This window comes from Plasmodium gonderi, assembly GCF_002157705.1.
Source record: "Plasmodium gonderi DNA, contig: Chr09, whole genome shotgun sequence".
Classification (NCBI taxonomy): domain Eukaryota; phylum Apicomplexa; class Aconoidasida; order Haemosporida; family Plasmodiidae; genus Plasmodium; species Plasmodium gonderi.
Genome location: NW_021628934.1, coordinates 924,782 through 952,270, shown reverse-complemented (window position 1 = coordinate 952,270; position 27,489 = coordinate 924,782). Strand labels below are relative to the sequence as shown.

At 29.9% G+C, this 27,489-nt stretch overlaps 4 protein-coding genes across 4 annotated transcripts; 1 reads left to right on the top strand and 3 right to left on the bottom strand.

Annotated features, from left to right (window-relative positions):
* Positions 1-1,080: 1,080 nt before the first annotated feature.
* Positions 1,081-6,914, bottom strand: PGO_091960 (calcium-dependent protein kinase 6; the record flags this gene model as incomplete). The annotated part of the gene is made up of 6 exons (XM_028687784.1): positions 1,081-1,125; positions 1,358-1,498; positions 1,763-1,839; positions 2,044-2,365; positions 2,556-3,499; positions 3,878-6,914. The coding sequence occupies 6 exons, from the start codon at positions 6,912-6,914 to the stop codon at positions 1,081-1,083; spliced, it is 4,566 nt and encodes a 1,521-aa protein (XP_028543585.1).
* A 3,272-nt stretch (positions 6,915-10,186) lies between these two features.
* On the top strand, positions 10,187-10,990 carry PGO_091950 (conserved Plasmodium protein, unknown function; the record flags this gene model as incomplete). The annotated part of the gene is made up of 1 exon (XM_028687783.1): positions 10,187-10,990. The coding sequence occupies one exon, from the start codon at positions 10,187-10,189 to the stop codon at positions 10,988-10,990; it is 804 nt and encodes a 267-aa protein (XP_028543584.1).
* Positions 10,991-11,113: 123 nt separating this feature from the next.
* On the bottom strand, positions 11,114-20,266 carry PGO_091940 (hypothetical protein, conserved; the record flags this gene model as incomplete). The annotated part of the gene is made up of 20 exons (XM_028687782.1): positions 11,114-11,265; positions 11,411-11,563; positions 11,705-11,812; positions 11,967-12,194; positions 12,294-12,354; positions 12,522-12,679; positions 12,893-13,072; positions 13,163-13,281; positions 13,500-13,732; positions 14,059-14,307; positions 14,492-14,749; positions 14,952-15,204; positions 15,393-15,512; positions 15,757-15,937; positions 16,123-16,207; positions 16,347-16,919; positions 17,176-17,374; positions 17,563-17,895; positions 18,112-18,306; positions 18,501-20,266. The coding sequence occupies 20 exons, from the start codon at positions 20,264-20,266 to the stop codon at positions 11,114-11,116; spliced, it is 5,604 nt and encodes a 1,867-aa protein (XP_028543583.1).
* Positions 20,267-21,410: 1,144 nt separating this feature from the next.
* On the bottom strand, positions 21,411-27,410 carry PGO_091930 (hypothetical protein, conserved; the record flags this gene model as incomplete). The annotated part of the gene is made up of 1 exon (XM_028687781.1): positions 21,411-27,410. The coding sequence occupies one exon, from the start codon at positions 27,408-27,410 to the stop codon at positions 21,411-21,413; it is 6,000 nt and encodes a 1,999-aa protein (XP_028543582.1).
* Between the last annotated feature and the right edge of the window lie 79 nt (positions 27,411-27,489).

Sequence of the window (27,489 nt, the reverse complement as noted above, 5' to 3'; positions counted from 1 at the left end):
ACATTTACTAGTATTTCCACACATTTTCGTGGATACACATTTACGTTAATCCTAGAAAGATGTTATAAAATATAGCACCACAAGAAATTTCCAAATTTTTTAACATATATATATAAATATACATATATATATATATTTTTTTTTCTTTTGTACAAAATTAGAAAGTTAATATATAATTTTCGTCATTTATTTCATTACTCTTTTAGTTATTTAAATTTTTTTTTTTTTTTCTCTTTTTCATATGGTGTGTGCAAAATTGTTTACTAAAAAAAAAAAAAAGGTAGATGTAAAAAAATAAAAAGGCATATTAAGTAACATATAATTTACTAGCTTTTTCTGCATATCTCACATTTTATCAAAAGCCATAATCAAATTTGATAAAAAATTAGAATCTGAAGATCCGTTTTTTAAAACTTTCATGTAATAGACATTGTTCTTATTTAAACAATAAAAAAGGGGGATATTTTAGGGTGCGACTTTTAAATAATATTTTGAAAATGAAACAAAAAAAAAAAAAGGGTAAAAAGGAAATATATAGGGAGGAGAAAAAAAAAATAACATGGTGTGATTAGTTAAGATGTTATGAGCTAAGGTGTGCTAAAGTAAGATGCTGTATGATAAGATGTGGTATGATAAGATGTGGTACGATAAGATACGGTGCTGCACAAAGACAAACTACAATAATACACATTAAGTAGCACATGCTTGTAAACTCCTTTTAAATCATATTTTAAACTATAAAGAGTGGATGCTTTTGGAAATAAAATAAACATCGAGGTGTGTAAAAATGAGAATTCGGCGGAATGAAGAAAAAAAAAAAAAAAAAAAAAAAAAAGTAGTACACATGCTAATCTGTCTGGGTGTGTTTGTGCATGTGCCTATATACATGTACCTTTTTTACACGTATGCATATGGTACACTTCCAAATAAACACTCACACACACGTAAAATAGACTATAAGGTGATGCATTAAAAAAATGAAAAAGTTTCCTTTTACTTTTAAGTTTAAATGTTCTCTATATTTTATCTTTGTTGTCCTTCACTTGTGGAAAGGGTTTTTTTCTCCTTTTCTGCATGGACTTAAAATGTGCTTAATAGATACGCCTTAAAATCTTCGAAGTTTATCTGTGTATGAGAAAAATAAGTTTATTGTGGGGATTAAAACAATAATTATTATTTTTTTTTTTTTTTTTGCAATTTGTTTTTGCAATTTTTTCCATTTTTTGTCATTTTTTTTCCAATTTTTTCCCAATTTTTTTCCATTTTTTTGTCATTTTTTTTCCAATTTTTTTCCAATTTTTTTCCAATTTTTTGTCATTTTTTTTCCAATTTTTTTCATTTAAGCTCTCCAGATTACCCGATTGGCTCTCCTCTCACAGGATAAGCCCTTTTTAACACGAAACACAGACATGAAAAAATTATCCACGTCATGACTTTCTATGACTTTATCATTCATCAATGTGACAATGTCACTTTTGCTGATGTACCCATCTTCATCCTAAAAAGTTAAGTTTTGTTTCGTTCTAAGGAATTTTTTTGTTGTTGTACAGTAAGTATGCAAAGAGGTGAAACAGAGAAAACGGGAAAATGACGACATTGCAATGGGACAAAGTGGCAAAATGGTGACGTAGCTCTGGTGATGTGGTTTGGGTGACGTAGCTCGGGTGACGTAACTCGGGTGATGTAGCTTGGGTGATGTAGCTTGGGTGATGTAGCTTGGGTGATGTTTTAAAATGTCACCCATCGCACATGTATTAACAACCTTATCGATCTTGTTGAAAGCTGCCTTTAAAAAGGTGGATTCTATGTTCTTCCATTGGTAGCACCCTGCAATGAATTCTGGATAGACGAAGGGGTAATTTTGGAACATAAATATGTAAGTCAAAAGGAAGATGGACAAGAGGAGGTAAAATGTAAGCGCATGTGTTTATAATGGTATGAGCGTATATATACAATATATGGAAAAGGATGTGTTTATATGAATATGTACGTATGCACTTTCCTCTCGAATGAATTTCAGCGAAGGAAAGTTAATGTACCTACCTGTGTAATTTATGCTTCCTCTATCATTGATGTCCAACGCTTGGACAATTCGATTGATGTCCCATTTTTTAATACCCGTATTTGACAAAACAGAATAAATTTCTCCATGGCTGAGTGAACCATTATGATTAGTATCTATTTTACAAAAGAGGTTATTGATGTACTTCAAATGACTGTCAATCACACTCAACTCATGTGCCATTATGTTTACTATAATGTTCCTTATATTCGACTGTTTCATGTACGATTTTATGTTATTCAGGGTGCTTTGGTTTATTACAATTGGATCGAGGAAACCCTGGAACCATGGGTGATGCAAGAGCTGGGGTGTGTGTGCATGGGGAGGAGAAGATGAATGTGATGTACTGGCATGTGGGTATATAAAAATGCACGTACGTCTCAAGTTCGTACTCAAATTTAAGAAGTTCATATGAATATGTGCCCACTAGTTCAAGAGCAAGTTCAAGTTCAAGCGAAAACTACAGACATATGTGTGCAGAAATGTGTTTTACCACGGCAGCCATTGGCCTCTTGGTATGGTCCTTTTGTAGCATGAGTTTCAACATGTGCAAAGCAGGCTGAGATAACTTCCCCTTTAAACTTTTGTAATCTGGTTCATCTTTAAATATACTAAGCTTAATTTCCTCATAGGTATTCCCCCAAAAGGGCAAATTTTTGGAGAATAAAAAAAACATAATTACTCCTGCTGACCATATGTCACACTTTATTGTAAAATTTTTTTTAAAAACTTCTGGTGCCATATAGAGAATAGTTCCTGCAGCTGTTTTGCTTACCCCCTCTGTTTGATTAATTAATTCTGCTAATCCAAAATCTATAATTTTTAAAGTATCATCACCTTTAGCTTTAAATAAAATGTTTTCTGGTTTTAAATCCTTATGAGCTATATTATTACTATGCATATAAGCTATTGCACATAAAATTTGAAACATAATATTTTTTATGTATTCTTCATTAAAAATTGCTGAATTCATTACTTTATCCATTAGTTCCCCTCCTTCGCAAAGTTCCATAACTATATAGGTACAGTCAACATTTTCATAGACATCAAATATTTTTATTATATTTGGATGATCTAAATAGATTAATACATTAATTTCTTCATTTATTTTAATATTTTTCAATTTTTTTTTTTTTAATATTTTTACAACCTTATAAATCTTGCAAATGTTATCTTCAACTAAGTGTACTTCGCCAAATGCACCACACCCAAGAATTTTCTTGAAACTTAGGTAGTTGTAAATTGATGAGTAACCATATCCTCCTAATTTCTTTCTGCTTATAATACAGTTTCTTTTTATTTTTAAATTCTTCGTTGGATAATATTTTTTCTTTATCTGTTTTAGCAAATCCCAGTACATTTGCCGGAAGTCTGTGTAGTTCATGCTATTATTTTTGCTGCTGTCGTAGTCCTTGTAAACAATTGAAAGGATGTTTTCTGAGAAGTGGGGTGATAAGACGGTAGAATGATGTCAAGAAGAAGTAAAAAAAAAAAAAAAATACATCTATATGTATATGTATACGTATATGTATATGTATACGTATATGTACATGTATATGTATATGTATATATATATATATATATATATATATATATATATATATATATATATATATATATATAAGTAAAAAAAAAAAAAAGTTGGCGAATCACAGCACGTGCATAATGCACCTCTATGAAATGCACTTTTTTCTCTGGTCAAGGTTACGTATATACAAATCAGCATGAATATGAATCAATATGGCATACATATAAACGTGCAAAAACAGTTTATTTTATTTATTATTATATTATATTATTTTATTTTATTTTTACTGTCTACGGGAGGTAATTCGAGGTTAAAACAAAGCTTCTGTATGAGCGACTCGATCTCACTGAAGTGGAGAAAATTTTTATTTTTCACATCAAACTGCTGAAAGGTTGCTCTAGCAGACCTCTCGAAAATTTCACTATTTTTTAAAACCTTGTCTATTTTACTTTTTATATAAAATGGGGTCGTTAGAACATCATCATTATTTTCATTTCGTTTCTTTAATTCATTATTTTCAATCATCTTTCTACTTAGCGTTTGGTCCATTTTAACATCTAATTCTTCGTCTCTGCTGTCTAATTCTTCGTCTCTTCTATCTAATTCTTGTGTCATGATATCCTTTTCCTTTTGGTTATTTTCCGATCCTATGATTGCTTTTTCCCTCCCAAGTGTACTTTTGTAACACAACTGTAGATGTTGAGGAGGAATGTTTTCTTTTACAATCATCTGTCTACTGCTAGTAACTGCATCTAAATCATACTTAGTAGAGTGAAAACTCTTGTTATATATGCCATTTATTATACTATTTGAGTTTATTGTATTATCGTCAATTTTTGTGTGGTCTCCAAAGGTGTGCTTTGAAGTGGATATTGTTAAGTTCTCTAGATGAGATTTTCTTCTGTTACCAGAGGATTTGTTATATTCATTTATTTTATTATCTAATGCAGAATTAGGCACTCCTACATGATTGTAAAATTTGCACGAATCAAACCTTTTGGAAGAAAAAACTTGCTTGTTCATCACGTTTGGCATTTTGTGAAATATGCCTTTATCATATGTTTTTCCATCACTGTCTAAAATGTCCACTTTTTCATTTCCCAGTGAATTCATGTAATAATCAGCATTGTCAATACGGATTTTCTCTTCATTCGAAATATTATCTAACCTTTTTTCTGAATTCCCTGTCTTATAATATTTTAATTCCTCCTTTATTGCGTACATGTGCAGAAGAGTTCTATTTTTGCCATGATGACTATTGTGGTCATGGAACTGATCATGTTTCTGGTGCTGCTTACGATAATTATTCGGATCGAACTTTTTTGTATTACTTGATGTAACAGATGAATCAATACTACTATCTCTTTCTCGTTGTGGTGACAAAGATTTTGCAATGTTATTTTTGTTACGACTGAAAAAATTACCTAATGTTCGTGTGTACAGAATATCTGTAAATTTCATTTTAAATTTGTCTTTTTTATCTATTTTTTCTGAATTTTCATATTTACTACATTCCCTTTTTAAAAAATCTTCATTACTTTTTCTGCGCTTTATTTTGTCTAAAAAGTTTTTGATATTTTTTTTTTTTTTTTCTTCGGTATTAATATCCTTCTTTTCAATTTCTTCCCTAAATGGATGATCTTTATATTCTACTTCCCCGAAATTTAAATCTTCTTTTCTTTTTGCTTCTCTTTTTTCTAAAAAATAATTACCCCTACCTTCGTACACATTCTGTCTTAATGAAGTAGGCATATACTCAAATTCGCTTATCCTCTCCTCTTTACCATTCGGTTTATTATCACTACTTCTAATGTTGGCATTGATATTAAACTTAATTAGATTATCTTCTCTATTAAGGGTATTAAAATTATATTTATTAATGCTTAAATTTGGTTTTCCAATGTTCAAAGTGTTTCTTATTGGTGATTTAATTTCCATACCATTCCTTTGAATATTATGTTGTTTGTTACATGGAATATATGTTTTTTTTAAATTAATTTCATTCAAATTTATTTTCACGAAATTTTTATTTTGCATTTGTTCCTTATTCTTTATATTTTCCTCCTCATCGTCTCCGCTTTTTCCACTACCAAATTTGATTTCATAATTGTTTTTATTTCCATACATACCTGCGTAATTATCATATGCTGTGATATTCCATTTATTATCCTCCTCTATAGGATTCATTATTTCTTTTTCAAAATAGTCTTCTTCCTTTTTATCATAAATTCCTCCTTCCGTTGGCATATTTATATTCTTATACGCATTTTTGAGAAAATGTTTACAAATTTGATCTCCGCAATTTTTTTTTTCTGTCAGATTGCCAATGCCGTCATAATAATTGTCATTTGGGTCATAATCATTGTTATCTCCTTCATCATCGGAATAACTACTCTTATCTCCATCATCATTGGAATAACTACTCTTATCTCCATCATCATTGGAATAGCCATTATTATCTCTATCATCATCGGAATAGCTATTATTATCTCTTTCCTGATCTTCTTCTTCTCCCTCTTCCCGTTCTTCTTTTTCGTTGTCTTGATCCACCTGTTCAGCATCGTAATAGTCTGCATTATCCTGTTGATAATGCTTATGGTTATTCTTGTCTTCCTTAACAACATGATAGTTTTTTTGTTTCTCTCGCTTAATATTATACTTGTTATTAGAATCATAAGTGTGTATAACTCCTTTTTTGTAGTGGCCTTCATTTTGCTTATCATATTCTATGCTTTTCTTATTCCTGTTGAGAAATTTAATAATGTCTGAATCGAACTCGTTATGATTTTCTTTAGAAGATTCATTATTATAATAATATTCCTTATAAGACAGTTGCTGTTCTTGTTTACTAATTTTGTTTTTTTTTTGCATATTGTCAGTTTTCTTTTTTTTATCTTGGAATAAATATTTAGATAACAATTTAACCTTTGAGTTCGTGTAAGAATTATATGTTTTGTATTCCATATTTTCATCTTCAACAAAATTCACCTCATGAAAATTTTCGTTTTCAAAAATATCTTCTGCAAACAATTCATTTTCATTGGACCCATAGTGTATATTCTCCTTCGAATTGATGTACAATCCTTTCGGTGATACCTTATTCCTCTCTAGTACATTTTTGTTATTTGATATTTGAAGAGAAGCATCTATTGTTATTACTCTATTCCTGGTATTTGGGAAAACATTTTTGTTGTATTCTTCATATAAGTCGAATGAATTTTCATTATTTACGCTTTCTACATTTCTCCTATCCTTTTCCTTTTCTTCGTGTAATGTAAATTTATTTTTATTTTTTCTTTTCTGTTTGTTGGCACTATTTTTCATTTTGTCAATATAATAATGTTCCCCTTTTTTTTTCAAAATTGTTTTTCAGAACTTCCAATATCATGTTATACAAAATTGGCAAAAATGTAACAAGGTTTGGAGGAAAAAGGTTGTAATGTGTCCACAAGCGGAAAATGCTCTAAAAGGGTATGAATAAGAATGTACGTGCGCATGATTACATATGTATACACGTGCCTATAGACACATACATTCAGAGTTATATTCTTACCACCTTAGGATATTTTTGCGACTTTTAAAAAAAAATAAACGTTTATATTTAAGGCTGGTAACATGGACGAGGTAGGGGAAAAAAAAAAAAAAAAAAAATATAGCAAAAAAAACAAAAAAAAAAAACAAAAAAAAAACGGGGTGCTACAAAAGCCCGTTCAGTTGTTTTCCAGGGAAAATCATCCAAGTTATATTTTTCATAAAACAAAAGTAAGGATTTTCTTTAACTCAAAATATTTCACATTACTAGATGTTACATTTTCAAATAACTCCAAAATGTGCACATTTCCGAAATCCCCAATGTTGTCATTCATTTTGGATACATAGATTTAATATCTTGCTTAAAGCAAAAACCACTATTGTTTTTGTTTTATTATTTTATCCATTTTCACGATTTTGTAAATAAAAGGTGAAAGAAAAAAAAAAAAAATAATAAAAATAATAAAACAATGTGTAGTATATCACTTATCAAGTACGTAATTTTCAATTTTTGTAGATTTTAATTTTTTCTCTTTTTGTTATAAGCGTTTGTTTATTTATTTATTTTTATTTTATTTTTTTTTATGTGTACGTGTGTGTATTCTAAAACTGTAAGAAAAGAAGAAAAAAAATTATATGAAATAGGTTCTGAATGTAACAGTAGCTTTGTTCACTCTTATGTCTGTTAAGTGATAAACGACATATAATTTTTTTTCGCGTGTACTAAATTAGTGACTGGTGGATGGTACGATGTCCATTAGACTTCATACACACACTGCAATGTTTTATTAACTTTTGAATAAATGAATTGTCAAAGTGTTAAAAGGGGATTTGTATTTTGTAGACGAACCTGTAGATCCACACAACAAACGTGTAAAGCAAATGATTTGTTGCTTATTTTCATAAATTTTTTGTGGCACCCACAAACACACCCATGAAATACGTAAAACATAATGTGTATATCAAGGCACAGTAAGAAAGAAAAAAACTTCAAGAAAACAAATGTTATTTTAAAATAATGAATTTTTTTTTTTTTTTTTTTTTTTTTAATCCGTTATGAATGTTGGAGTGGGTTTATAACAAGAAGGTTTGCTATAAGCGAAAAGTGGGCCATGTGAATGGGGATCTTGTAATATATATTTTTGTATATGTATATATTCAGTAGCACATATACAGGTATAGTGTGATCATAAAGTATATGTATCTATAAGTATGGAATACACAAATATATAATGTCTGAGCTTATCATGTATGCACAATAAAAGTTAGCATGCATTTAATTGGAGGAATAAACGGGAAAATGCGTTGAAATGATGTAAAATGGGACGAAATTGGGTAAAATGCGATGAAATGGGATGAAATTGAGTTAAATGCGATGAAATGGGACGAAATTGAGTAAATTGAGGTGAAATAAGACGAAATTAGGTAAAATGCGATGAAATAACATAAAATGTGATTAAATGCTTGCTTGCAAATCATGTATGTAACCACATACGAGAGCACAAAAATGAAAAAAACAAGTAAAATCAGACAAAAAACATGATTTATCCAGTATAAAAATCCTTACTATTTTAAAATGAAAAATGTATAGTCTTATACATTTGTAAAAAATTCCACCTTTTTTCGAAGAGCTGTTATATGTGTACGTCCACACAACCCTTTCCTTTTTTTTTTTTTTTTTTTTTTTTTTTTTTGCTTTTTTCCTTATTCCAACATTTTAAGCAGAAATATTAACCCAACAAAAGTTAGAAATTTCTTATTGATATTGAATAAATGAAATGAAAATTAAGTGAAATTTAGAGTGTAATTCGCCGTTACAAAACTTATTTTTATTTTCACTTGCGTTTGTTTGTTTGTTCGTTTGTCTGCTTGTCCTTTTTTTTTTTTTTTTTTTTTTTTTTTTTTTTCTTATTGCCTTAGAGGCCTGATTTTTTTTTATTTTTTTTATCATCATTTTACTTTACAACTCATGCATTTCCTATATGCATGTGTTTGTAGAATTACTTACTGGTTCACATTATGCTGTATTTGTTAACACTTTTCACACTTTTCTTACTTTTTTATACCTTTTCATAATGTTATTTTTTTTTTTCTCATTTTATCAAACATGTTACACTTAACAATTTTTTAACACTCTTTTTATTTTGTATTGCCATATAAATACTTTTGGAGGTATGCATACAATAATGTACACTTATGCATAACTTATACGTAAGTGAAATATACACATAAGCGTTTTTCTCCCCTCTTTTTTTGCACATCTCCCCTTATGTGCATACTACAGCCACCAGAGTGTGGCACAGTAAACTATATTTTCAAACAACTTAGAAATTATGTTTGTTCAGGCTTTTCTTTTAATGTTTTATGAACCCTTCAGATTATTATTCAATTTCTTATTCAAATGTGTGTGACGCAAAGGCCTTGTTGTTGGTTCATTGAATAACCAAGCTATACAAAAAAGAAAAAAAAAAAAAAAAAAAGTAAAAACACTAAAAGTATGAGCATATATCTTCATGGAAAGGGATAGGAAGAGAGTCTCTATCTGCGTTTTAATCGAACATTCAAAATTAGTTTTCAAGCAAATTTAAAAAGAGCGCATAAAGATGGAAGTGTACACTTCTTTTCGATAGTAAGTCGCACTAATAGGGTGGTAGAATGTGCTAAGAACAAAAAATAAATAAATAAAAAATAAAAATTAAAGCCATTTGACACTATCTTTTTAAAAAAAAAAAAAAAAAAAAAAACTTAACTTTATTTGACTTTATTCGATTTGATTTGGCTTGACTTGAACATTTGGAAAATGAAATACTAAGAGCTAATTTTTCAGCACAATTGTAAATACATCATAATTTCTCTGTTATGCTTAAAAAGTGGAAGAACCTTTCAAAGCTGTCCTGATTTACGCTCTTCAAAAATTGTATAAAAAGCTTTTTTTTTTTTTTTTTTTTTTTGAGAAAAAGCAATATGGGTACACATTTCCCCCATTTATTTTGGAAATAAAAAAGTATGCTTTAGTAAAATATTCCTACAAAAAGACATTCTCGAAAGTAAAATTAGTATTTAAAATGAAAGAATTTAAACTCTTTGCCTTTGTCCCTCTTTTTGTCTTAGCCCTTATAAATATAAAATGTATTATAAATATAACGCAGAAGAGGTACTTACATTTTGGGTATCATCATAACCCTTATCAGAGAAAAAAAAATAAGAGCAAGAAGTATGCCTTTATTGGGTTTGATAAAAAGGAATACCATTTGATAAATTTAAGCAAGAATAAAATAACCCCTAATAATAAATATATTGTAAAAAAGCAGAACAGTGTGCACGTTTTATATTCACAGGGTTTTGAGGATGGAAGAAAAGAATTGAAGAACAATTCTTTGAATAAAAAAGGTAAAAATTTATGGAATAAATTTACGTCTAAATTTTTGATGGGATTTAGCAAAGATGTCTTAATTAAATTCTTTTGCGCTGGTAGCTTCTGTTTAGCATTATATCCAGTATATACCATTTTAATAAATAAAAAAATTGAACTGACTATAGGAAATATTTTTAAAGAAAACTTATTGTGTCTAAATATACCCCTCAAAATCAGACGATGTTTTTTAACTATATCGCTTTCTGAATTCAGATCCTCTCCACTTTTCCTATCAACAATTCTTATTGCATCCTATTCTTTATATATTATTTTAAAGGTTTATATAGAAAAACGCAGGGAAGAAAAGCGGATTAAATCTGCAATCGATGCTTATAATAAAAGTAAAGACGAATACATAAATATGGGTACGGATTCCACAGATGAAAATGACCATGGTGCAGATTATTTTGATGACATACAAGAGGAGAACTATTTCAATAAAGACATTTATTAAATTTTCTGATCATATTTGTAGCATTTCAACAATTTTTTCGTGCGAAAGTTTTTTCTCTTTAATCCCTTTCTCCCATCTTCCCCTTTGAATTCCTCGTCATAATTTTTCTACCCTTTAAATTTTTTAGTCCAACTTTTTTGCAAACAAACTAGTTTCATTTATAAGGTTATTAATAATATCTGAAAACATATGCGAAAAGAAATGGGATAGAATTGCCGGCCTCAAAAATGTGTAATCGTATTTAATTTGAGAATTTAAATCCGTCTTTTTATTCCCTTAAAAGTATATGAAGAAAGAGTGACGATTGTGTGATTAAGTTGAACAGGTTGCTACACGTGGCTATTTACAAATATATATATATATATATATATATATATATATATATACGTGTAATCATTTTTTTCCACATGTTAAACCAACTTGTCACCACATCAATTAAATCTTCGCGCAAAATGTTCTCAATAGTTTGGATCGAACAGGAGTTTATATCGGAAAGGATTGCAATGTGTTTCTTTATATCATTCTTGATTATGCTTTTAAACATTCCCGTAAACATACAGACGTAAATGTCTCCTATATAATTCGGAAAAATTGGAAATAGTGCAGTAGAGAATGTATGCAAACGTTGTCAAGAGGTTGTGAGAATTTATCTGAAAAAGGTCGTAAAGAATGGACCAATATCTCAAAAAATGGGAGAGCGTTTTGAAGGCTTACGTTTATGATATTTAAATTCCTCGTTGAAGCAGATTCGGTTTCCCTTTTCATCTTGAGTCTTGATTTTTTCCATTTTATCAAATTCAAAATAGTGTCTTTTAAAAAATCCTTAAAGTTGTGTGAACGTATACGCAAAAAGGGAATGCGTGAAAATGGCATAATTGTGATACATACATACACATAAGCACATATAAATGCGGGCAGGAATATATTCACGTAATCATATATATACATGTGACGGTGCATTAAAGGATAGACATACTTTTCGATTTGTCCTCCAGAGGAATGGGCAAATTGATGTATTTTTTAAAGTACAACTTTTCAGGGTAAATATTAGTTCTGACTAAATTCTTAAAATTATTTTTTGCTGTTGCTATATCGTCAGAATTGCATGTGAATAACTTGATGTGAATATAAAAATAAAACTTAGGAAATACACTAACTCCTCGTTCAACTGATTCTTTGGGATTTTCTTCTTTAGACGGTTCCTCTAATAATTTGAAGAAAATATTTTTTATATTATTAAGTTTCGTAATAGTAGGTTTTAAAGGGTTTAGCCCTATATTTACACAATACCTTTTCTTGTTACCATTATGAATTCCGTATAATCGTCTCACAGCCTTTTGAAGCATACTGTTATTGATGTTTTCCTGTTGTTCGAGGGGAAAACAGCAGGAATGTATGCTTGTCTTATGTCCATACGTGAACGTACACATTCGCAAGGTTAAGCTAGTACATGCTATCATATATTTATATGTACATATGTAGACATGTACATGTGCATACATGCATATATATTTGTATGCATCATAATTACATATGAATATTTGAACATCTGAATGTTTTCAAATATTTTTTGGGCATATGAAAAAGTTATATCATCGAATTTTTTTTTCTTCTTCATTTTGGATATTTGTAAAACTTTAGCTCCTTCGTTTCCTCTTCGTTCATCCCTAGTGTCTTCGTATACCTCTTCTGTGGTTATTAAATGGGCCAAGGTGAGAATTACGTGAAAAAGACATACACACACACATACACAAGCCTATCTCCATACAAACACAACCACATATGCCATGCTCTTTTTTTTTTTTTTTTTTTTTTTTTAATAAATAAAACGAGTACACGTAATGTAAATATAAACGTACATATGTGACACCTATGTATATATACGCTCACATATTTGCATACCAATTTTCGTTTCCGATGGATCGTCCACAATGCAACTGTTTTCTTGCGGCTCTACTTTCAGAGATACATCATTTTCTACATACTTTAGCTCTATTTGAATGTTTCCTTCGATGTCCAACAATATATCACTTAAAATAAAAGTAAATCTGAGAACAATGTGTTCTTCCTTTTTCACGATTCCTATTTTATGTAAAATAAGTTATTAAAAAAGGAGAAATGAAGAGACTGCAGTTTATTGGTATGTAGAGAACAGTATTTATTTCACTTAACCTTTGTTTGGGGTGATTTTTAAAAGATTTCCTGGAAGTGTGTTTTTACTGGATATTTTAAATTTTAAATTTTTTGATAATGAGTAGTTTTTTATTATAACAACTCTTTCAACTATGGAGCTGCGAGTCGTAAAAAAAAAAAAAAAAAAAAAAAAAAAAATTGGGAAATGTGCATTTGTGTGTATGCAGGTGTGCAAATGGAAATATCACTATTTAATACGCTGTTAAGGGGGTGGAGACTGAGTCGATGTGGGGAGGATATTCATGTGGTAGTTTTTGCTTTAGTTCCTCCTTCTCATCGTTTCACTGATACATATGGGAAAACACTTTTATCTTACTTTGTCGGGGCGTATAGAATGTTTATAGAACTGGGAGTGATGTAAAATAATTTGTTCTTTACATGTATGTAAGAATAAGGAGGGACAAAATTAGAACAGAAGGTCTTGATGCTTTGTCCATGAATATCATTAATGCATTTGTTGTTGAACACATTGATTTTTTTATAGGCATCTTTGTATATATTGTCTGCTGTGGTTTTCAGCTTGAGTTCTATTGGTACTCTGTTTAACTCCTACAAGTGCAGAGGTTTGGGGTATGTCTAGCATATGTATATGTGCTTATAGATGTACACATATTCACCCATGCACAAATGGATATGCATTTATGTAAGTATGTATACATTCATGTAAGTATGTATGCATTCATGTAAGTATGTATACATTCATGTAAGTATGTATGCATTCATGTAAGTATGTATGCATTTGTGTAAGTATGTATGCATTTGTGTAAGTATGTATGCATTTATGTAAGTATGTATGCATTTGTGTAAGTATGTATGCATTCATGCGCATATATCAATGGGTGACGGGGACGTAACGCATGCATCAGGTGTATTACTATATCTTTGTGCAAGTGCTTGAAGTATGGCTTCATTATCAACGTTTCGATAATTATAGATGGCGATAGTCTCGAAATTAGTATAAACAAGGAAATATATTTTCGTCTTTTTATAACTCCCTTGGGATTTAAAACTACCAAATTTTTGTTTTGTTCTATGTCATAATATATATCTAATTCACTATCATTTAGTATGTCTATGTTTATGATGCACTCGTTTTTTAGTCCCAAAACGTGTTCATTTAAATCCTAAGAAAATGGTGAGTGAATAGGTGAAAATTAAAACATGCTGTATATATATCAAGCTAGGCTAACAAGGCAGAAAAACAAATAAGCAAAAAAGCAAATAATTAACCAAAAAACAGACAAGTAACAAGAAGCACGAAAACGTGCACCACATTGAAACCATTGCAATGCTTTTAGAATTCGCTACCTTAATATTCATCAAGTATATGGGAGGTACTTGGGGATGAAAGGTGAGGGAACATAGACTTAACGGAACCACTTTTCCATTTTCAACATCAATTATTAATGGCATATTGTGGAGGCCAATATATTTATGTTTATAATATAGAGTAATGGTTTTTGTGCCCTTTTCTATTATTTCAAAATTTGTGGGTCTAATCTCACAGCAGTCTAAGCATCTCATGAAACTTCGAAATGTGTTGTCTACGTATAAGAGATGGGCCAGCTGTTTGCATTTACAGGACGGGAGAAAAAGGTAGAAAAATATATATATATATATATATATATGCATACATATCATGCAATGTATCACATTTCATCATATCTACTCCCACTATCACTATGGTCAAATATCCACATCGACTTCCGAAAACTATTTGCTTCATCATAAGGGACACTTACAATTTGTTTTTATGCATTAATATTACCTGCTCTTCTTCATTTTTGACGTAAGGTGGTAAAATAGGTAGAATGTATGATTTTATACTATTTATTTGAACCTTTAGAGGCACATTTAGTGGGTTGTATAAAACTAAATTTACTTGTGTTATTTCATTTAGTGTATTATTTCCAATGTTAAATGGTATATAATTAAATTGATTGAATAACTTTTTCATATTCTCCATCCCTTGGCTTTTCTTATATTCCATGTCTATTTCTGATATGTTTTCTTTTAGGTACCTAATAGGAAAAAAAAGAAAACATTTCAAAAAAAAAAAAAAAAAAAAAAAAAAAAAAACGTTACTTAAATTATGTGTTAAAATAAAAGCCTAAACATAACCAAGAGCTAAAATTTCGTAAAAACAGTAACTGGATATAGATAATTTTAATCTATCAATTGTTCAGAAAAAAAAAAAAAAAAAATATACATGTTTATCTTATCTACGGAAGTCATATTCCAGTATATGGACTGGGGGGTTTTAAAATCGTTTATGTCAATAATTTGGAAATATGGCATAACAACATTCAGTATAATGTCAACATAGCTCCTGCAGATGAGGGATTAGTGCATCGCTAAAATTTTTGTTTCACTTGGTGAGTACACGGGAATGAAGTGTGCACATGTGGATGACTTTCCTCGTGTATCGACTCCTTTTCCGTTTTTCTCTTTTTCTCATTTGCCCTTTTTATTTTTGTCTCTTTTGCCGTTTTTCTCTTCTGCCTATGTTGTTACTTATTTCCTGAAAAAAGGATAAGATTTTTCAGAATCGTTTTTATCAATTCGGTGGAAACATTGTTGGTTTCCTTTCTTTCATTTTTTTACCTCCCATGAAAGCACAAAAGCGGTAGACAAAACGCCCCTGTTGATTGGTGTTAAAAGAGACATAGGAATACTTTTCCGAAAATGGATTTATTACATCTTCGCTTTCTTTTGCTATAATATTTTTATCTGCTTCTTTAATTTCTTCTTGAGCTTTGGAAAAAAAAAAAAAAAAAAAAAAAAAAAACGAAATTGGAATTGAAATTGGAAAAAAACATGGGACGTCTGATGGAATATATATCACAGTACAAAAATGTTCCAATTAAAAGGGGGCATGAATATGATAAAGAAATATATGTGTGCAATTTTCATTAAATATTTGTATCGAGAGAGCATACCGAATATGTTCCTGTTGTCTATTTGACTAATTTCAGTCTTTGTCTTAAAATTTACTTTAACGGGGTGTTCGTTGTGTATCCTTATCTGAAATGGTTAAAGCAAAGTTCGTGGAGCATTTAAGGGGGTCTTTAGCCTTCGGCTTCATTCTGGGGAGCAGGAAAGTGTGATTATTTCTGCTCTACCACTTTGCTCTGCTATTTTGCTCTACCCTTTTACTACCTACCTTGGCATTAAACGTAGTGCCGGATATGATCGGCTCACTCTCAATTATTTTTGGGTGCAGAGTGAGGGAGCATTTTACTATGTTAACATGGATAAGGAACCTTCTGCAATTTTTTAGATGATCTTTCATATTATTTTTTAAATATATAAATTTATTTTTCATATCTTCCTGATTTATATACAGCATATGGTCGAAGAGCAAAGGAATTGATTTGCTTAAAGTGGAATCAGAAAAAGCAGAGATGTGCAAATTTCTTTTTTCAAAGGGAAATAAAGAGAAGAAATAAAAGTTGTATTTTTTGTCTTCATTTATAAGTAAGCTTGTTTCTTTATTTTTCTTTTCGCTTCCATTCTGAAATTGATCTACATTTATTTTGTTTATTTCATCCATATTATCGTCAACTTTATCTTCTTTATTTTGCTCTTCAAACATCGATTTATTCCCCTCTATATTAATATCAACAATTTTGCTGACATCTTCCTTAATTAACATGCACAGTGCATTTCTTTCTGTCATATTTTCGATGACTACTTTTTTGGAACTATCTGTGTCGGTGCTTACACATTGTAAATTCTTTCCAGTGAGGAAGAAGTCAAAGTAAAAAAAAAGAGAGAAAAAAGAAAAAAAAGAAAAAAAGAAAACAAATTTGGAAAATACAGGCATCGTTTCTCAAGTAAAGGAGGTATACCATTTGCAGAAGCAGAAAGGGGCATCCCAGAGTAACATTTTGTAAAAAAAGGAATACATAAATATGTATCAACATGTAAGTACATAAATTATGCATAAATCATGCACACATTAGACACACATTTTTGAGGAACTGCCTTACTATATTTGGATCCCCATTGTTTAATAAGACGCTGTTTATCTCACGCGAGACGAAAACGGATATATGCTTTTTTTTAATTCCATTTACTAAATAATATATTTTAATTTCAGACTCATTTAATTCTATTTTTTTGTGGGAATAAAAAATAAGAACATTTAGGAAGCTCCTTTTTGGGACGTAATTTACTAGTGGGTACACTCTGAAAATGAGGGGATGATAAAAAGGAAGGGAAAAAAGAAGAATTAGCATCAATAGCGGTGGTCACCGATTATTCACTTATATACATATGTGTGTGTATATATATATACTTATATGTATACATATATAATGTACATTATTTTGACAATTCCATTGTTTTTTCCCTGTTTTTGGGCCACATATTTTTACCGGATTGCCTCCATGTCACCCTTAAAGGGAGTAAAATCAACCATTTGAGCAACGTCTGAATTGTTTTCAAACTTTGCAACAACATAAGGACTTTCCCGTTCTATCATATTCAAAAAAGAAATATGTTTAGGATAGAAGGATAATCTGTCGGGCACATTTTCTGTTTCACATAAATATTTGATTTTAAATTGAAAAAGCGTAACATATAGAAATATTGGTGGTAATAACGTTTTGCTATTGCATTTTCTGTAATCTTTGTTGTTAGAGGGGAAAATAATGCATTCGTGTGTTTCTTTGATGTATCTTTCCTTCAGTGTCTTTACATTTTTGACTCTTAAGGACAGTTGTAGAACGGAGAATTCATGCATATTTTGGGGGATGAGCATAACACAAGATGTGGTAATGACAGTGAAGATAATGATGACAGTGGCGATGGTGATGACGATGATTTTTTTGTGAATATGCATACCTACGAATACACCATCACCAAGCCGAAAAAGGGAGGGAGAGAAACGAATTCCTCTTAAAAAAACTCACAGAAGAGTATACCTAAATGTTTGACAGCCATAAGGTAAAAGCTGTGCCTCCTCCGGTTTGACCTCAAAATGGGTGAATTGTTTTTTCCGTGGGTCTACAGCATTTGACCATACACATGTGTATTCTATTGGAGTTTTATTTATAATCATGATATCTTTTTCTTCGGATTCCAGGACTTCCAGCTCTCTGGGAACGACAAAGACGTCTCTTAAAAGAAAAAAAAAAAAAAAAAAAAAAAAAAAAAAAAAAAAAAGGGGGGGGAGGGGGGAGAAACTCGATGAGTGCGTACATGAAAGAGCACTTTTACTTTTAGTATTGGTTATAGATCGGTGCATGAGTGAAAACTTTTGTCACTATACGAATAGAAACAGAATAATTCTCCAAGAAAAAATAGGTCTTACCCGTCTTCCACCTCCATTATCTCATTTATCATTTCATATGAACTATCCTCGTATGCATCAAACTCAAGAGGAAAATCCCAGATGTCAATGTAATCCTTCTGGTCATAATAAGAATTGTATAATTTTTGTTTATCACGAATTAAATGCTTATATCTAAATATGTGATGCATTGAAAGTGGACACATTTGATAGCTAATAGAATAATTACAGATAGCGTCTACATAAAAAATTTGCTTATTTAAATGAACTAAGAAATATAATCTCTTATACACATTAATAGGATATATACAATGACATGTCAAATTTACAGAATGATAACTTTTTTTTTTTATAATAAATTTATTATTTTTTATATTAAAAACATTTCCTATGTTTACAATTTCGACATGCACATCTGTATTTTCATCATTTCTTATAGTTATTTTTTCTGTAACATTATCTCCTAATTTGAGGTTTTCAAAAAGGTAAAGTATTTTAGAGAAATGTAATTTTATGCTTTTAATTTCACAAATTAGAAATAACTCAATACAATAATCTTTGCATGCTTTGAATTGAATAATTTCTGTGTATTCATTAACTGGATTCTGTCCGTTAATATGTAAAATTATTTCTTCTTTTGAACACCCATTAATTGTAAACTTTTCTTTCAAAAGTTGGAAAACATTGTTTTTCTTTGTGCTTCTCAACCTTTGATCGCGATGTAGGAGGAGAGGGACATATAAATGGAGTGCAGGAAAAGAATAGGCATACAGTTCAAAAGCATGAATGTTCATTTGCATGCACATAAGAATGCACAAAAGCATACACACATACATAGATGCTGAAATCATGTCTACCTTCACCTTAATGGGAGCATACGTGAGGTTCTGCAAATGTATCGTTTTATTAATCCGTTGGCCTAAGGTAACTGGGCCAAAATTGATTACACTTTTGTTGAAAATTTGTTTGCTTTCTTCGGATAGAATAATAATTTGTGGCAAAACAGAAACCCAGTTTAGCTCAATTTTTTCTTTTATTAAACATATTTGTATATCTTCTTGATTCATCACTTGAATTATGTCATTAACTTCTTTATGATAATTTTCTTCGTATGGGTGCAGGGTTGTATTCATCATAGTAGGAGATTCTTGTGAAAATAATTTTTTCTCTACTGATTTTGGCACTTCAATAATAGAACAAGTTAAAAATTCTCGGAATTTTTGAGGTACATCTGTATATATTATTATCTGAATATGTTGTTTTTGATTAGCTCTTAAAACGAACTGAGATGGTTCTAGTTTAATTTTCCCCTTTTTTTCTTTTGATGCACATTTATGTGACAATTTTATTATTGCATTTAATGAGCCTTGATTTTTTATTATTAATTCTTCTCTACTTTTTTGCTTAATTACCATATCTTTAAAGTTTAATACAGATGGGAAAATTATATCACACTTGAGAGGTGTTGCTGTCAATTTTATTGATATATTTTTGTCCTCCTCTATGTCTTGTATCAATATGTTTAGCGTTTCATTTATTGTTTGAAAATCATTTAAAGAATTCAAAAAAGTAATATAATAACTTTTATTTAAACCAGGACTAATGCTTTCTAACTCTTGTAATGGGTAAGTAAAATAAGGACTACTTTGAAACAGAAATCGAAATCGTATTATATTTTTTGTAATATTTTTTATGTTCAACCTTTTTGTTATTTTCACACCTCTTTCGTAGTTGTCAAACTCGATTAACGGGTTCAGTTCAAGGCCATACATTCTACAATTTTCCATAGTTGCTTTTTCAAAGGAGAACAAAAAAAAAAAAAAAAAAAAAAAAAAAAAAAAATTTCCTTTTTAAGAGTTATTAACTCATATCAATGTTATTGTATTATTTGAAATGAGCCTCATTACAGTGTCATAGTTTTTTTTTTTTTTTTTTTTTTTTTTTTTTTTTTTTTTTTTTTTTTTTTTTTTTTTTTTGTCATGTGTGTGTGTATGTATGTGTATGTTTTTTTTTTTTTTTTCTTCTTTTCTTTTCCTTATTTTCTCATTTATGATAAACACAACGTGAACTAAATATGGTATGTAGAATCATTAAAGAGAAACGTGCAAAAGAAGACTATTCTTAAAGTGGTATTCTATCATTTTTGCACTTCTTTTTTGGCTCATAAAATGGGGAAAATGTTGACTTGTATTTCCAAGTGCTTTCCTATCAATAGATGGCACTTTAAGCAAAGGAATATTATTTTTGTGAATAATTTTTTCCCCTCAATTTGACCCCAATTCATATTTTTTACGGATTCGAAAATGTGCATACCGGGGAGAAATTAAAAGTTTAAGAAAAAAAAAAAAAAAAAAAAAAAAAAAAAAAAAAAAAAAAAAAAAAAAAAAAAAAAAAAAAAAAAAGAACTCAAAAACGTCACTGTAAATTTGTATACAATTTTACATTATTAATTGACATATAAAGGCCAACTAAAATAATGTATAAAAATATGTCGAATGTGTATCTGCACTTTGTTTTTTTTGCTTGCATGTTAGTTTATTATTTTTTTTTTTTTTTTTGGAATAAAAAATTTAACAAGGACAAAGGATGGAAGTTCTTTCATATGGTTAAACGTTTTTTATGTTCCGTTTGCAGAATTTAAGAACGCATAAATGTGTGGATTCAATGAGACAAGGGGTAAAGGGGAAGGTGATGGTGGTGGGGGGGAAAATGTTGCAAAAAGAAATCGTCTAGTTGATATGTGTATATACATATAAGAAATGTATAGATTCGATACACTGGTGGAAAGGTGAGTCATCCTATTGGTGCTTATAAATGAACAATATGGGAAAATTATAATACGGCGTTGGGATAATTCCAAGTGGAGATAATGATGTGGCTCAAAGGAACTTGATTTTCATAATATTATCTAATTGATCATACCTCCCTTCTTCACTCCTCAATTATGACAGGGAATATGGAAAAATAAATTTCTCTCCTAAGAATTTCAGTTTTTCCTGTTACATTGGCTAACTCCTTTTTTAACCTGAGGGTATATTCTGCATTTCCTTTTGTTAATAGACTCAGGCATTGTGAATATGCTTGCAAAGTATTACACCAATTTTGGATAATTATATCGATGGACACTCCAGTCTTTTTTAATAATATTTGCAAATTCAGTAAAACAGCTTTTACATCTTGTTCATCATCTGAAATTATTTCTTTTGAAAATACATCGCTCTGTTTGTCACTTTTCTCGTCAAGTTTCTTCACTTGTGTACTGTTCTGTTCTCCCCTTTCTCCTATTTCTCCCTTTTTTTTCATTTGCCTCGTAATTTTTGTAGTGACTCCATTTAAATCATCAATATTCAAGGTCACTGTGTTTCTATCCTTTAAAATAAAAGTTACTTGGTTATTTTTAATTTCAACCTTGTCAATAAACATGTTATTCTTCAATGTAGCTATAAAGTCAGGTGTGGTTCCATTACTCATTAGATTGTACACACCAAGCCATTTTTTGGTTAGAGACACCTTAGGAGTATGTTTTTTTAACGTTTCGATAACATCATAGGCATATTCATATCTTACCTTGTGTGCTTTTGGTAATTCTTCTTCCAATAAATTGTAAAAATCTAGTATATCATTTATCAAAACATCTTTTATCTTTATATTTATTCCATTTATTTCAATTATAAATAATAATTTTCTTGGTTTGGATATATCTATGTTCATATTGTTTCTTTTCACATTTTTATATTCTTTAATTTCTGATCTCCCTAAAAAGGTAAACAAAATTTCTCCCTCCGATGTGATTTCGAAAATTCCTTGCTTTGTTTTTATTTTCGTTTCTTTTATTTCCAACGTGTTTACTATTTTATGCAATGTATATTTTTTTTTTTTTTTTTCAAATTCTTTAATTCCCTCTCCTTCGCATTCTTCTACACCGATTATGTTATTTCTTATGTTATCGGATGAATTATTCATTTGATCGTAAATGTTATTATTCTTTTGATGTGCATCTTCGTATGTTTTTTGCATACTGATATTTTTTTTTTGTTTGCAAATCAAATTCATATCTAAATGGTTCATATTTTCAGTTACAATTCTATTATCATTTATGCCTTTTCTATCGTAAATACTGTTTTCATCATCTAACGTAGCATTATATATATTCCTTTTTTCTTTTTGCATCCCATTTTTATATTTTACAAAATTGTTTTGGTGCTCATCATGTACCATGTTTGAATTGTACTTACTCTGCATTTTTAAATTCTTCAAATTGTCACTACATGAGCTTGTATCTTCCCTTTTAGGAAAATAACTGGGAGTAAGACATAACGATTTTTCGTCATCTTTTTTATTAATCAAATTGATTCCATAAAATTGCTCTTCCTCTTTATTATAATTCACATGTTCCTTGTGTATTTGGAAGGTGTTTCCTGTGAATCGACCGTTTCCTAAGCTTGCGTTTCCACCTCGCTGCAAGTTCGAACTATTGGGATTGTACATGTCAGTTGTGAAATAATTTCCACTGTTTCCATAATCATCTGCACCATCAGGAGAATGTTGATGAGTTACTGTCATATCACCCATTTGGTTTCTTTCAAAATTAGGTGGTTTACTTATATCATTTAAATTCTTTTTTTGTGGTGAATGCATACTGACATCAGAAAAAATAGAATCCGCTGGCGTGGGCACTGATATGGGGTTGTTGAATTCCTCATTGAAACTATCTAAGGAACATGTAATTATATTGTTGTCTTCTGAATCTTCATTGTAGGAGTTGATAGAATACGAGCAATAATTTTTTTCTGAGTTGTAGGAATTGTGAAATTTATTAACAAAAGATGGGGTTTGATTCTCTTTCCCTTCCATCTGATTATCTGTGTTATATTTAAATCCATTAAAATTTGCGTCAACGCATAAATGACTTTGATTTACTTCATTATCGTACAAATGTTCTATTCTTGTTTTATTATTTTTAATAATTTCTTTAATATCTTTTCCTTGACATATGTCTGTGTTATAAAAGGGAAGATTGCAATTATGTAGATTGTTCATTTCAGTATGGTTTTGAATATGTATTTTGTCATTTTCTCTCAACTGTTTATAATTGTATGAATTTATTTGTAAATTAAAATTTAAATTATCATTACCTCCATCAATAATTTGCTTTTCCTTTTTATTTAAAAATATGAAATCACTATGATCACTACTACATTCTCTCTTTATGTTGTAGGAAATGGAATTTTCTTTCCCATCTGTTTCAATAAGATTTTTTCTATCCTTACTGTGCATGCTTGTAACATTTGTCAACATTTTATCTTTAAAAGAATCGTAATTTTTGCATCTGATATTCATGTTTTCTTCTGTTATCAGATTGCATGTGTATGACTTTTGATTTTCTGGATGCGAATTTTTGGTTTTGCCTTTTGTTACACATAAGTTGTCTATTTTATCTGAGGGGATCTTATCGATTTCTTTTTGGCTATTTTGTGTATATAGGTTCTGATTATGGGTTTTATTTCTCGCTTTGAAATTTTCACGTATATGCATAACATTTTCATAAGTTACCCATTCATTCGTGTTCCTCTGATCTACATTACAAGTCATGTGCATGTTCATACATTTATCCTCCCTTTCTTGTAAAGACTCCTGTAGATATTTCTTTTCTGTATAATCACCATAATTTTCATTCATCATAGGATACCCCTCATTTATAGGAGTACTTCTTTGAGATTCAGATCCACAACCATTTGTTGCGTTCTTCTTTATTGCATCATCCACCGTTGTATCATTACAATTGGTGGTACTTGTAACATTTACTAAGTTTTCTTGTAGATTATTTTGTTTATCATTTAATATTAATTTTTTGCAATTCCATTCGAATAAACTGTTTTGTAAAATAGAAATGGACGAATTATTTAATTCACTGTTACAATTCCTTGAATCTGCATAAAAGGAAAAAAGTGTATTTTTTTGGTTTTTCCCATTACTATGTCTGCTATAAATTTTTATATTTTTCTCTTTCCTTTTTTTTTTTTTTTTTTCTTTTTTTAAAAATTGTGAAGTTTGGTCACTCATTTTGGAAGAGCAGCTATGGATGCTATTGCTTCTATAACTACTACAACTGCTACATGCACAATCTTGATTGCACAGGTTGCTCCTTCTAGCAAGGTACTTTTTTTTGCTTAACGATTGCTCATGTAATTTATTTTTTTTCTTTAAATTTTCATTAACATAATTATTTTGAACACTGTTAAATGTAACGTCGTTCACTCTATTCCTTTCTCCCTTTTCTTTAAGACTGTCTAATTTTTCTAAAGTATAATGATAATTATTTTTTGCACCATTTTCAAATTTACTTTCACTAATCATACATGTTTGTCTTTTGTTCTGTTTCGAACTCATTTGGTATTCATAACTGTTGTTTTTACTGTGTATATATTTTTTATCTCTGTGATTTGCGCTCACATGTTGTTCATTTTTTATTCTTTCTGGGCACGAATTAAATTGTTCTTTCGAAATAGATTTCAGGCGTTTGGTGGGTTTAATTTTTTTTTTTTTTTTTTTTTTATAAACTTTTAAGCTACAACTAGCCACATGCCTACCACTATTGTCACTATGACTATAATTTCCAGTGGCATTGTCACTATCGCAGCTATTGTCGCTGCTGTAATCATTAGCACTACCCGTGGTACTACTTTCCAGACTTACATTAGCTAACTGTTCACAGCTACTATTACCACAGTAGATAGATGAAGCAGACTTGTGGTTTTCACACTCAGAATTGCGCATAGAAGAAAACGTGTCTGAGTTTGTCAGCACCGATTCTTCTATACCTTTGACTGGAATGGACTCTCTAAACGTAGCATTCACATACTGACTAAAGTTATAATCATTTACTTGTTTGATATAATACTTGTAACTCTTTAACCTTTCGTCATTAATGCTTTGTATGCATTTTGCATATTCGTTTAAATTATCTTTTGCTACGCTTATTAACATTTCTTTAAACCTTTCTATGGTGTTAAGATGCGAATTGTGGTGTTGTGAATTACTACGATATGTTTTACTTTCCTGCGTATTTTTTTTTTCATCATATGGTTGTCCATATAGCATATACATATTTCCATATTTCATATGATTGCATGTATGGTTTTCATTTCTACCATTGCATATAACTTCAGATACATTACTGAATTTGTAGTTGGCAGGACAAATGTCACTTGTGTTACTAATTCTATTTGTATAGTATGTGTCTTTTTCGATTTTATAATTTCGTGCATTATTATACATAAAACTGTTGTCTCCTAAATGTATAGTTTTTCTACGATAGCTGCTATTGCATATGGAATTATTTTTTAAAAAATTATATTCAAAGGCGTTTTTACCTATTATTTCATTATTCTGCTGATTAATCATTTTGTGTATATGGCTTTTTCTATGGCTATTATTCTTTTGACAATTTTCGCTATACATAGTGTTACTTACATTATGTATACTAACAGGCCCCTCAACATGATGCATATGACTAATTGGATTGGAGTAATCTATCCGATTGATACTTGTAATCCAGTTATTTATTAGCTTCTCTCTGTTGAAATTTTCTACTTTATTCATTTTTATATAATTCTCAACAACATTGTTTTGCTTTTCCTTCTTTAGCTCGAGTAAGTCAACATTCTTGTTAAAGAAGTTTTTATTACTACACTCGAACATACCTGTTTTGTTTTGCAGTTCATTATCTTTTTCTGTGTTTTGCTCCGCGGACAAATTGAGCTTCCTTCTCGAGTCCCATTTATTGTTCCTGCTGAGATGCATGCCATGAGTAAAGTTCACGACTCCACTAACATCTCTGCAATCACTAATGTTCATACTTCCTCCAACACTGTCGTCCTCTTCGTCTAGATCAAAGGATAAACCATCCAATTTTTCATAAAGAATTTTATTTCTGAACAAATTTTTACTAGTACTATTTTCCTCTCTTGCGTTGCTAAAATCTAAGGTATTGTAAACTCGGCTGCTACTATTTAGAAAGGAGATATCCGGAAGCTTAAGTGGCTTGGTTTTAAATATGGTCTGGTTGCTATCCAAGGTCAGGAAGGTTTTATAATCATCTATTTCATCATCACACTTGAAATTGTCATTAGAATTGTCTTTCTTATCTCCATGTCTTTGGTCATTTCTTTGGCCCACCTCGTCCCCAATTCTTATAGAAATCGAGTTTCCTAATGAGAGATCCTTTATTCTATATGTTAGATTACTCCTATGTAGTAAATTATTTAAGTGATTATTTCTCGACAGACCTATGCTATCATCATTTCCATAACCGAATCGATTAGTGGTTTCTCCTTTCCTATCCTCTATTTGGTTGGTTATGCCTGAATAATTTCCTTCGGACACTTTTTTGCTGTACTTCACGTGATTTTCAAAATCCATTCCACAACCATAATCAGAATTGTATAATGACGTTTTCTTTCGAATATCGAAATTTTCAAAATTGCAATTAGATAAACTTAAATTTAATGAGCTGTTTGCTAATATCATCTCGCTAATTTTTTTCCTTCGATTTACAGCCTCTTCTAAGCTCTTTTTTGTGCTGGCTTCCTCCTCATTGATTAAAATATTTTGGGATGAATTTTTATGTCTTAGACAATCAACCTTATGTGTATAGTATGTATTATTTGTTGTGGGTACTATTTTACATTCTTTTTGTGCAATGTTGTTACCATCCTTCTCAGTGATGTTGTCCCCACTGATATAAGGTACATTTTTCTGCTTATTTGGTATTATTAAATAATTTTTTTCAATTTGTCCCTTCTCTTGATCTTTTCTATTTTTATTACTACTATTTTGTTTGCCTTCATTGAAAATGTGCATACCATTATTACATTTTTGTGAAATTATATTGCCACTTGGTATACTATCAGGGTCAACAGTATTTTGCATCCTTTTACATGTTTTTTTTTTTTTTTTTTTTTGCAAAAAGTTAGAAAATTATTTGCGATAAATGATAACGTACATGTGT